This window comes from Selaginella moellendorffii, unplaced genomic scaffold, assembly GCF_000143415.4.
Source record: "Selaginella moellendorffii unplaced genomic scaffold, v1.0 SELMOscaffold_149, whole genome shotgun sequence".
Classification (NCBI taxonomy): domain Eukaryota; kingdom Viridiplantae; phylum Streptophyta; class Lycopodiopsida; order Selaginellales; family Selaginellaceae; genus Selaginella; species Selaginella moellendorffii.
The window spans coordinates 62049-72696 of NW_003314410.1; the positions used below are offsets into that span (position 1 = coordinate 62049).

At 51.1% G+C, this 10648-nt stretch overlaps 6 protein-coding genes and 2 non-coding genes across 10 annotated transcripts in view; 5 read left to right on the forward strand and 3 right to left on the reverse strand.

Moving 5' to 3' along the window:
- Nucleotides 1-16: 16 nt before the first annotated feature.
- LOC112343410 (MAR-binding filament-like protein 1-1) lies at nt 17-3445 on the reverse strand. Of its 2 annotated transcripts, none has more exons than XM_024666804.1 (6): nt 3041-3445; nt 2606-2988; nt 2429-2557; nt 630-2369; nt 480-569; nt 17-223 (listed from the first exon to the last, which is right to left on the reverse strand). In XM_024666804.1, the coding sequence occupies exons 1-6, from the start codon at nt 3345-3347 to the stop codon at nt 128-130; spliced, it is 2745 nt and encodes a 914-aa protein (XP_024522572.1). In that variant the 5' UTR covers nt 3348-3445; the 3' UTR covers nt 17-127. The 2 variants fall into 2 exon arrangements, with proteins under 2 accessions (XP_024522572.1, XP_024522573.1); XM_024666805.1 differs by having other exon boundaries at nt 24-223; nt 440-569.
- Nucleotides 3446-3700: 255 nt separating this feature from the next.
- LOC9652465 (N-alpha-acetyltransferase 50) lies at nt 3701-4841 on the forward strand. Its single transcript, XM_002993075.3, has 3 exons — nt 3701-3848; nt 4284-4403; nt 4458-4841. The coding sequence occupies exons 1-3, from the start codon at nt 3701-3703 to the stop codon at nt 4658-4660; spliced, it is 471 nt and encodes a 156-aa protein (XP_002993121.2). The 3' UTR covers nt 4661-4841.
- Nucleotides 4842-4869: 28 nt separating this feature from the next.
- Nucleotides 4870-7707, forward strand: LOC9652652 (subtilisin-like protease SBT2.5). Its single transcript, XM_024666849.1, has 9 exons — nt 4870-5015; nt 5072-5216; nt 5271-5647; nt 5703-5868; nt 5908-6190; nt 6243-6565; nt 6618-6843; nt 6894-7157; nt 7215-7707. Exons 1-9 carry the CDS (start codon nt 4879-4881, stop codon nt 7628-7630), a joined length of 2337 nt encoding a protein of 778 aa, XP_024522617.1. The 5' UTR covers nt 4870-4878; the 3' UTR covers nt 7631-7707.
- Nucleotides 7498-8279, reverse strand: LOC9652466 (probable ribonuclease P/MRP protein subunit POP5). Of its 2 annotated transcripts, XM_024666850.1 has the most exons (4): nt 8094-8279; nt 7902-8039; nt 7687-7856; nt 7498-7613 (listed from the first exon to the last, which is right to left on the reverse strand). In XM_024666850.1, exons 1-3 carry the CDS (start codon nt 8257-8259, stop codon nt 7711-7713), a joined length of 450 nt encoding a protein of 149 aa, XP_024522618.1. In that variant the 5' UTR covers nt 8260-8279; the 3' UTR covers nt 7498-7613; nt 7687-7710. The 2 variants fall into 2 exon arrangements, with proteins under 2 accessions (XP_024522618.1, XP_002993155.2); XM_002993109.2 differs by lacking the exon at nt 7498-7613 and having other exon boundaries at nt 7628-7856.
- A 50-nt stretch (nt 8280-8329) lies between these two features.
- LOC112343415 (probable C-terminal domain small phosphatase) lies at nt 8330-8959 on the reverse strand. The gene has a single exon (XM_024666830.1). The coding sequence runs from the start codon at nt 8957-8959 to the stop codon at nt 8330-8332; it is 630 nt and encodes a 209-aa protein (XP_024522598.1).
- A 231-nt stretch (nt 8960-9190) lies between these two features.
- TRNAG-UCC lies at nt 9191-9262 on the forward strand. Its single transcript has one exon. It is a non-coding gene; the product is annotated as a tRNA-Gly (tRNA).
- Nucleotides 9263-9323: 61 nt separating this feature from the next.
- Nucleotides 9324-9395, forward strand: TRNAG-UCC. The gene has a single exon. It is a non-coding gene; the product is annotated as a tRNA-Gly (tRNA).
- LOC9652467 (pentatricopeptide repeat-containing protein At1g63400) overlaps nt 9359-10648 on the forward strand; it is a 2653-nt gene continuing 1363 nt past the window's right edge. The window contains exon 1 of the mRNA XM_024666831.1: nt 9359-10646. Coding sequence (XP_024522599.1) covers nt 9438-10646 — 1209 coding nt within the window. The 5' untranslated portion in view covers nt 9359-9437. The remainder of the gene's footprint in view (nt 10647-10648) is intronic.

A 10648-nucleotide genomic window follows, 5' to 3' on the forward strand; every position in this document is an offset into this window, starting at 1 on the left:
ATATTACTCACTGGTCTTTGCCCTCATTCAAACAACGGTATATTCCTGCACTGACGGCAGATTCTTGTAACAGAATATTCTATAAGCTAAGCAAGTTTTACTATACACGTTGGAAGATCTTCCTGTTTTAAGCTTCTTCCGACACTGTCACCATGTTTCTCTGCACGGCCGCTTGCAACGCAGCCTCAGCTTCTACTCGATCGAGCTCCGCTTCGTTTAGATTCTGCGAAAGAACAAGGTTGTTAGTGAAACTCTCAAGAATTAAAAACAACGCTAAGGGCTCAAGAAGAAACTTGGAAGAGTAACTTAGACCACTTAGCTCAAGTATGAAAAACCAAAAAAAGAAAACTCTAAGAAGCTCAGCAAGATTAACTTAGAACCAATTAGCTCAAAAATGAAAAACTCAAAGAAAAGCATTAAGAAACTTAGAACCACTTACCTCAAGAACAAACTTGGAAGAGTAACTTAGAACCACTTACCTGTTGGAAGTGATTGAGCAGCCTCTTCATGTTCTTGAGCTCTCTGGTGATATCAGACGCTGCCTTGGACTGCTCCTTCAATTTATCCATCTGGTTCTCGAGAAGGAGAGAAGAAAACTTATGTTAGCGACGGACGAGCGGCTTGAGTACCTGACGCTTGAGTGTTTGTTTTTGTTCCACATTAGATGAGACGACGCCCTCAAACTTTCTAGCCAGAGAGGCTACCTCGGCATTTACCTGGTGGATGCTTCCCATCCTCGTCTCGGCCGAGTCGATGACGGTCCCCATCACGACCATCTGCTGCTTGAGCTTCCCCATCTCGCTCTCCGCCGCCGAGAGCTCGTCCTCGAGCTTCCGAGCCTTGGAGACCGAGCCTTCTCGCTCTCGCACCACCTTTGTAAGCTCCCCCTCCGCGAAGCTCGCCTTGTCCTTGAACTTCCTGGCCACCTTCGCCTCCTTGGCGAGTGCGTCCTGGAGGATGGCCTTCTCCGTCTCCAGCGACGCCACCTTGACGTTTGCGTCTTGCAAGTCCTTGGACAGAGCGTTGAGGTGCTTGCGGAGGTCGTTCATGGCGTCCATGGCCTTGGAGAACTCGGACCTCAAGCTCTGGACGAGTAGCTCCTCCCTGGCCAGAGCCTTTTGCGTCTCCATGTACTGCTGCTCCGCCAGCGCCACCTTCTTCTTCTCGTCGTTTAGAAGAGCCAGGGTGCCGTCGGCCGTCTGGCGGACGTCTTCTAGCTCCTCTTGGACCTTCTTGTTCACCAGGAACGTTTCTTTCAGCTTCTCGCTCAGGGACTTCACCTCCATCGACGACGCCTGGAAGCTCGTCCGCGTGTTGTCCAGCTCCTGCTTCATCTGGCTCGTCACCAGTTGCTCTGCTTGCAGTGACTCTCGCAGCGATTTCAGCTTTGTCTCCGTCATCGCCTTGCTCTCCTCCTTTTGCTTCCTCAGGGACTCTATTTCCTTCTGGTAGGACGTCAGCTCGGCGCCCAGTGCCGACGCCTCGTTCGTCTTCGCTCGAAGGCTATTGACTGCGGAGTTCAGATCTTCTGTCAACTTTTGCACTGACTCGTGCTCCCGTGCCACAATTCGCTCCAGTTCTTCCACTTGCTGCTGGAAGTTCTCTATGACGAGGCCGGATTGTTTAGCCTCGGCACGAGCGGCATCCAGCTCCAAGTTTGCTGCCTGTACTTCGCCTTCCTTGGAAGCTAGTGCCGCATTTACAACTTGAAGCTGCTCCTTGCTCACAGCTTGGAGCTCAGTCAGTTCCTCCTGTGCTTTGGCCAAGCTTTGCTGCGCTTGCTCTGCTCTCGCTGTTGCCTGCGCGAGACGTTCCTCCAAATCATGCACAGTGTCCCCTCTCTCCTCCAGACATGACTGCGATACGATCAACTCTTTCACGAGGTTTTGTATCCTGTCCTCGGCGTCGACCAACGCAGTTCTCGTAGTGAAAATGTCTGACCGTAGCTCTTGCTCGGTGTTTTCCTGTTCCTTAATGGTTGCCTCTAGACCAACGAGCTTTTCTTCTCTCTCTCGTATTTGAACTCCTCCATTCCGGACTTCGGTCTCTAGACCTTGCCTTCGCTGCTCTTCCTGCACAAGCTTGTCTTCGACGGCTTGCACACTGCTCTCCAGGGCCTGGATTGTTTCTCTGTAGGCCTTCACCTTCTTGTCAAGGTTCTGATTGACGTTTTTCTGGCTGTCCAGCTTTAGCTGCATCTCCTTTGCATTCGAATTGAGGATGGTAATTTCGTTGCAAAGTTCTACACGTTCTTCTTCTGATCCGGTCAGCTTATTCATAAGATCCGACTTTTGATCAGCCAACTCCGTATGATGTTTTCTCTTTATGTCGATTATAGCAGCTTGTGATTCTTCCAATTTCGAGTTGGCCTGGTCGCAACGGCAGATGAGTGTCCATGTCTAGTGACACAAATAGAAATAGCATGTACCTCTGCTAACGCCATCTTCGTAGCTTTTTTAGCTCGACCTTCCAACCAATATAGCGCACCAAGAACTCCCGATCCGACCACTCCGAATAGATTTAAAAATCCTAGTGGTCCACTCTCCGGAGAGCTTTTCTGGAATTTAAACACAGTGAGTCAAGCATCGGCAAGTTCTTCGATTACCTCTTCGAGAGCTGTGACTGCCTCTACGACTTTCTCTTCCGGGGACGAGGAAGATAAAACCGGAGGAGTAGCCGCAACTTGCAACTCCGGAAGTGCTGCAATATCGGATGAGACGCGCTCCACTTCCTTGCCGACTGATAAATCTTCAGGGGCAGAGCTCGAAACGCTAGCTATAGCTTCCTCGTTGACAGATGGAGCAGGGGTAACGGTCTCCACTTCCTTGCCGACTGATAAATCTTCACTTGAAACGCTAGCTATAGCTTCCTCCTTGAGAGATGGTGCAGTGGTACTGGCAGGAGTTTCAATGCTTGCCAATATCTCCGCCCTGCTGGCAATTCTCCTCTCGATGGATTGGAGCATGTCGAGCCTCAGTTTCTCGGATTCTGGAACCCAAAGCAAACAAAGTCAAGGTAAATCGAAAAAAGAAGCACTGACCCTCTATGTGTGGAACGTCGGATTTTGCTCCTCCCGAGATAAGCAGCACTGGCGACACCAACGCGACGAGCCCCATGACAGACCGCCTGGAGAAGCTCCTGTTGCCCTCCGATTTCGCTGTGGAAGCAGCCCCTCTTCTCTCGCTCTTGGCCGAGACGCTGAAGGATTTCCTGGATCTGGCGCTCCCCGGCGGCATCGCGAAGCTCTGCGCATCGTAATCCTTGCGAAACTCCGACATCCGGAGCCTGTGAACTGTGGAGCACGGGCACGATGCCGCAAATGCGTTGCCAGCCATGGCCGCGATCATCTCGTCGTCCGCAATCACTTCTCAGCAGCCGCTCATACCTCGATCGATCGATCCATCCGGACGAGAAAATTGGAGCGAGACTTATTCCCGATCGCCCGGAATGGGTCAGCCCTAATAAAATTTCTACCCCTGCAGTTATACAACGGTAAAAGACAAAATCACGGCCGTTCAAAGTACCATCGTATGGCTCCAGTTTTCCACACGTTGGCATTTGTTTCTCATGGTCCAGGTTTTTCGTAAGCAAGGTGCCACGTGTCAGCGAGGCATCTAACCACGTGGAGATTTCTATCTGGATGAAGAGATGACGATAAAGGTTATTCAAACACGATGGAGCCCTAAACATTTTGGTTTTAATGGAGGAGACTATACGCATTTGCGATGGCGAGAGTGCCAGTGATCTCCGCCAGAGCCTCCAGCGGCTCAATGCGTGCCTCTTTCCGGTCAAGTACAAGGACACTTACTACCGGGATGCCGTGCTCGCGGGGAGCTACACGAAGCTAGGTCAGTCGATCTCGGTCGATCAATCAGTCTATGGATCGCATTTGGGTGTTCTATCACTGCATTGCGTAGATATATCGTCGGATCGTGTATCTTTCCAGCGAATTCTGTCTTCCAGTGTCTAGTTTTTCTAGTGTTATCTTCTTCCTGGGTTCGTGCATTCTTGCAAGACTTTTTCTTCCTTTGCTAGACGTGTTATTTTGACACGGTTCTTTTCTTTGAGATCCAAGCTCCTTTCTTCGTTTTCTTCGTGCCTTCCAGCTTTTTACAATGACACTTGATATATTGTGGGATCGTGTATCTTTCCAGCGAAATCACACTTCCAGTCTCTAGTTTTTCTAGTTTTTTTTATCTTCTTCATGATTTTTCTTCCTTTGCGACACAGTTCTTTTCTTTCAGATTCAAGCTCCTTTCTTACGTTTTCTTCGTGCCTTCCAGCTTTTTACAAGGACGCTTGCGTTGGCAACATTGCCTGTAGGCTTGAAGAAACAGGCCCTTATATCAGGGTCTACATTATGACGCTGGGAGTTCTTCCATCTTATCGAAGAATGGGAATAGGTGATTCAAGTTTATTTCGTTGGTTTATTTTTTGATTTGCGAGTTTCTATCTAGGCTCAAAGCTCCTCCAAAGTGTGCTGGGCTTGTGCCAACAAGACCCGCGCGTTGTCGATGTTTACTTGCACGTACAAACGAACAACGACGAAGCCATGGAGTTTTACAAAAACTTCGACTTCCAGATTGTGGACACTATCTTCAACTATTATATCCGACTTGATCCACCTGATTGCTACGTTCTCTCGCTGCGCTTGAGATGACTCCATTTACTATTCTTTCTTCCTTTGAAAGTAAATCAACACCGATACTGTAGGTGGCCGTCACTGGCAACTTTTGTTCTAACAGTGCTCGCATTTTTTTCAGACAATGAAATGTACGTGACTTTTTCACTTGAATACAAAAGCTATTTCCTTGCGAATTCCGTCGGGAGCGCAAATTAAATGTAAGAGACTCAAGGAATGAGTTTGGTCCAGATTAAATGGATGCCAGTCTGTGGATATGGCTTCTGGTTTCTGCCTCGTCCATCCTACTCGTACATGCCGAAGTTTACATTGCGTTGTTAGACGGTGAGCCTGTTGTTCATAACAAGGCAACAACCAAAATCGATAGCTCAAGGTTCTCAATTTCATTAAGTGATAAAGCAGGTTTACGAGTTTTGTTCCTTTGTGCAGTGATCAAGTCCAGATTTATTCCTCATACTTAACCGCTCAACATGATTTTCTACTTGCGTCCACTTTCGGGGAGGAATCGTACACGAAGCTATACAGTTACAGCCATCTGCTTCATGGATTTGCTGTGGATATCACGGAGGAACAAGTAAGAAGAGAATGGATCATATGCGGATTCTTGACAAATTCAATCCTGTTACAGGCAGCTAAGCTCAAATCCACCCAGGGTGTGAAGCTCGTCACCAAAGAAAGAATCATGCGAGCAGTGACAACGTACACTCCAAAGCTTTTGGACCTCCAACACGGTGCGTGGCCACAACTTGGCGGCCTAAAACATGCTGGTGAAGGAATTGTCATTGGCATTGTCGACACGGGCATCAACCCCGATCACCCAAGCTTCGCGGGGAACTCGAAGAAGCCTTTCCGTCCAGTTCCGCACTACAAGGGAAAATGTGTGTCCGGCCATGGTTTTCCGGCGAGTGCTTGCAACGGGAAAGTAATTGGAGCTCAGTTGTTCGGAAAGTCTGTGGGCTACTCCAATGGAGATGGCACAGCGTTCGATGCTGACGGACATGGAAGGTGCAGTATTAACTTCAGAAACTTTCCAGTTCTCTAACTTGATATAATCTCGCAGCCATGTAGCGTCAACTGCTGGTGGCAACAGCGGCGTTCCGGTGGTGGTCGACGGTGTCAACTACGGACTTGCGAGCGGAATGGCACCTCGTGCACGGATTGCAGTGTACAAAGCAGTGTTTGGTGAGAACGGATTTGTTTCAGATATAATTGCAGCCATTGAACAGGTATGAAGGGCAAGTCTCCCTTTTTATAACACTATGCAGGCTGTTCGAGACGGAGTTGATATACTGAACCTGTCACTGGGCTCGGAAAATGTAACTGATGCGACTTCCGTTTTTATGGACCCGGTTGAGCAAGCGCTGCTCTCTGCTGTTCACGCTGGAGTTTATGTGGTACAGTCCGCCGGGAATTTGGGCCCGGCCAAGAGTTCAGTCAGGAGCTTTAGCCCGTGGGTGATGACTGTGGCCGCTGGCAACACTGGACGGCACTACAAGGCGTCAGTGCAGCTTGGAAACGGGAAAACAATTGATGGTCAAGTATTATCACGTAAGTATGGCCATGTCAATGGTTACGTTTCTTTGCTAACATAAAGATACAGCCCCGACTCCTCAACGTAAGAGCTACCCGATTCTCATGGCGGAGGACTCGTATGTTGGAAGCAACTATTCGGAAAAGAGCTGCGTCGATTCTTCTCGATTTAACCGGTCTCTAGTTCGCGGTACAATTTTTGTCTGCCAATACAGCTCCCTCGACAGCATCAGCATTCCAAACGTTCTCAGTGTTGCGCACGCAGCGAAGAACCTGAGTGCTGCCGGATTCGTAATGCTGCTGGATCCGTCGTCCCCTTACGATGGATACATGACATCCCTATATTCTCTGCCAATTCCGGGGCTCGTCATCAACACTGTTAATGCTAGCTCGGTGAGCAAACGCTTTCTTCGACCCCAGAATTACTAACGTGTTCTTATTTCAGGAGTTTCTGGATTACTACTCCTCTCAGACCAAAAAAGCTGTTGCTAGGATCAATAAGAACTCCGTCGAATACAACAGGACCGTCCCGATTGTCGCTCCATATTCGTCTCGCGGGCCTAATCTCTTGAACAACAAGGAAGAACCCGTCGATGTCCTCAAGCCAAACATTCTTGCTCCTGGTGAAGGGATATGGGGAGCATGGTCTCCATCAGCACCCGTGGAAACAGGTAGAAGTGCCATTTTCAGTTTCCAGTTTCTCTAAGTCTTGTTTTTCCAGGCTCTAAGTTTGTGCTCTGCTCGGGAACAAGCATGGCAGCTCCTCACATTGCTGGCGTCGCAGCGCTGATCAAGCAAAAGCACCCGAGCTGGACTCCGGCCATGATTTCTTCGTCCATAATGACTACTGCTTCGGTCGTAGACTCCAAAGGTGGTATCATCCAGGCCGTCACTGATCAAGTGGTGATTGGAACACCTTTCGACTTTGGAGCCGGATTTGTTAATGTATCAGCAGCACTGGATCCCGGCATTGTCTTTGACGCAGGTAAAGAGAGTAGAAAACTCTTAAGTTCTTCTCATTGATTCTTCAAGTGATGGTCAGGTTATCAAGACTATGTGAGCTTCATGTGCTCGCTCAACACTACGCAGGCCTGGAAAGATGCAGTCAAGCAGGCAACGCACTCCGATTGCTCCATAGCTATGGACGCCGCCTACAATCTCAACTCCCCCTCCATCACCGTCTCCAGCTTGAAAGGAAACGTTGTCGTCCGGAGAAGAGTTTCCAGCGTGAGCGACGTCGCGGAAACGTACACTGCTGCGCTGGTCCGGCCCGAAAACGTCACGGCGGACATCGTGCCGGCTACTTTCACTCTTGGACCGCATCAGGAAGCGTCATTCGAGCTCCGCCTCGGCCTCACGGATGGAAAGCTCCTCGCGGACTACGTTTTTGGCCAACTTATGCTGGTTGGAGATAGAGGACACTCTGCCCGAGTGTTTATAACTGTGGCATCCAAGTGACGAGTAAACTCCAGGAAAGATTGATTTGCAAGTTCCCGCAATAAAAGGTGAACTACCTCGAGAGATTTGTTCTGAAACTCCTATTCCAGAGATACATTTCGCTTGGTGTAAGCTTGGGCTTCCTTGATTTCTTCTGGCGAGAGATTCAATCCCGGTGTTTTCTCGAGGAGCTCCAAGCGATCAGCTTCCACTTGCTCGAGTTTCTTCCGGCAAGCTCTCGTGCTTCCTGGAGCTCCGTTAGAGCGCTACTAGAACGAAGTGAAGCTCTTACCAGATAGAATGAGGAGATTAAAGAGCGTTGGAATGTTCTCGATGGCACGTATGAAAGTTATGGAGCTCCAAATCTTGGTGTACTCCTGGCGGCTGCATCGAACCACGACGATGTTCGTGACAGGATTGAAATACTTCACTGCCGCCAGAAAGATTAAGGAGCTACACGAAAGATAGATCCATGAGCGAGTACCTTGGAGGTAATTGGCGCAAATGGCAGCGCCGTAGAGGCCGAAATTGTCTTGCACGCTCTTCTTGATCGCTCCAAAGACGTGCTTCTGCGAGAAGCGATGCTGCTTCTTCCTGGCGGCGTCGATTAGAAGCTCCAGCACCAGGTAGCGCAGCTTGCCTGCAACCATCTCCCGAAAACCCTAGAAAAACCCTAAACTATGATTCTATGAAGAACATTAGAATGTTTCTTATTGCCTATCAAAAAAACCATCCAAGAAGAGAATCCAACCAATTCTTCGCGGCATCCGACCATGGGTGCCACCATTTCCTAGCCTTGTACAACGCAATCGACTCTCTCACGTCCTCCACAGTGGACATCGCGACTAGAACCGGCAGCAAATCGATGAGCACTCGATCCCTCCGGTGATCTCCCGGCCCAAAGTGAGGCACAACGATCCCATTCCCCGGATACCCACTAAACGGCAGAGGAGAGTCGTCAATCCAGATTGTCCTCTTGAGATCGACCTCGGCAAGCCCAAGAATCCCCGGCTCCAGGCTCTTGATGCTCTTCGGGCACGAATCGTATCCAATCCTGTGCGACACCAGCTCTTTCGATGGATCGATCACGTCGAAGACCTTGCTCACGACGATCAACGGGGAGTGGCTGAAGACGATGATGTGGAAGTGTGAGGATAGATCGCGCAGGAATTTGTCCAGCCCTGGGCGCTTGGTGACGAGGAGCTCCTCCGTGTATCGTGGAGAGTGGGGAATCTTAAGCGCGAAATCGTGCTTGAATTTGGGATCTTTGCACACCGGGCTCTTGATGTTGCAAGAGGTGATGAGAGTGCCATCCATATCCAACACCAGCAAAGGTTTCTTGCCCTCCATCTCCACGAACCCTAAATCTGGAGAAGACCTATTTAAGAGCTTTTATGACAGCTAATTAGTGTGTTTTAAGCTAACAAATATTATCAAAGCAACGGTCTCCTGGCTGACGCAATCCTTTTCGTTGAAGGGCTTTTGTTTAGGGTTTATCCAGCTAACCTTTTTGTCTAAGATAATCATATCGTTTTTTGTTTTCCAGCTTAGTATCATTTTAATCTAAGCAAGATTATTAATGCGTCAGTAGTCCAACGGCTAGGATAATTGCCTTCCAAGCAATAGACCCGGGTTCGACTCCCGGCTGACGCAATTATTGTCTAAAACCTCTAGTTTAGCTTAGTATTATTTTAAGCTAAGTAAGACTGTTAATGCGTCAGTAGTCCAACGGTTACGATAATTGCCTTCCAAGCAATAGACCCGGGTTCGACTCCCGGCTGACGCAATTCCTTTTTGCCTCCACGTTTTTAGGGTTTATCTAGAATGCATGGCTGCGGCACTGGTGCGCGCCTCCATTACGTCCATCCCATCTCCCTCCTCCTCCTGGCGCAAGCGCTCCTCTGGGAGCACACTCAAGCTCGAGGTAAGCAACAATCCAGAGCCGCCGCCGATTGTCGATAGCAGGATCCTCGCCTGGCTCAAGAACAACGGCAAGGACGCCGCCTCTTCCACATCGTCCTCCACCGATTTCGACGATCTGGTCGGGATCTTCTCGAGCTCCAGCAGCGAGGAGCGCGCCAGCGCCCTCGACAAGCGATGGAAGGAGGACGAGAAGAAGAAGAAGAAGAAGAAGCTCACGGCGGCGATGGTGGCCAGCGTCGTCGAGTCCCTCCCGGGCGTGAACCAAGCCGTGGCATTCTTCCATTGGGCCGGCGACCGATTCGATCACAACGAGCACACCTACAACGCGCTGCTCAAGCTCCTGCTCGCCTCCAGCGGTGCCGAGCACGAGGCCCTCCGCCTCTTCCTCGCCATGCTCGACGCCGGCTACCCCTCCGACTCCTCCACCTTCGCGGTCGTGCTCCGCGGCCTCCACGCCTCGGCCAAGCTCCGCCACCTCGGTCCCCTCCTCCTGGACGAGATCCGCGACCGCGGCCTCTCCCCGGACCCGGTCGAGCTCAACACCATCCTTGCCGAGCTGTGCGACGCCCGCGACACCACCACCGCCATGGCGCTCTTCGACAAGATGGCGGAGCTGGGCGCCGTCAACCACACCACGTACTACAACCTCATCCACCCGCTGTGCAAGGCCCGGCTCCTGGACGAGGCCATGGGGCTGCTGCTTGACATGAAGTCGCGCGGCATGAACCCGGGGACGCTCCTCCACAACGTCGTCATCGGCGGGCTGTGCCGCGCGGGGCGCCTCCGCCACGCGCTGGGTGTGTACCGCCAGATGAACGACGCCCACCCCCCGGACTTCCTCACGTACACCAAGCTCGTCCACGGGCTGTCCAAGGCGGGCCGGCTGCGCGACGCCGTCCAGGTGCTGCAGGAGATGGTGTCCGCGCGGCACGTCCCGGACAACACCACGCTCACCGTCGTCGTGCAGTCGCTGTGCCTGGGTGACCGCGTCGACGACGCGCGGGAGCTCGTCGAGGAGATGCTCCACCGCGGCATGGCGGCGAACGCGATCACGTACTCGGCGCTGGTGGACGGGCTGTGCAAGTGCGAGCGGCTGGACGAGGCGGTGGCGCTGGT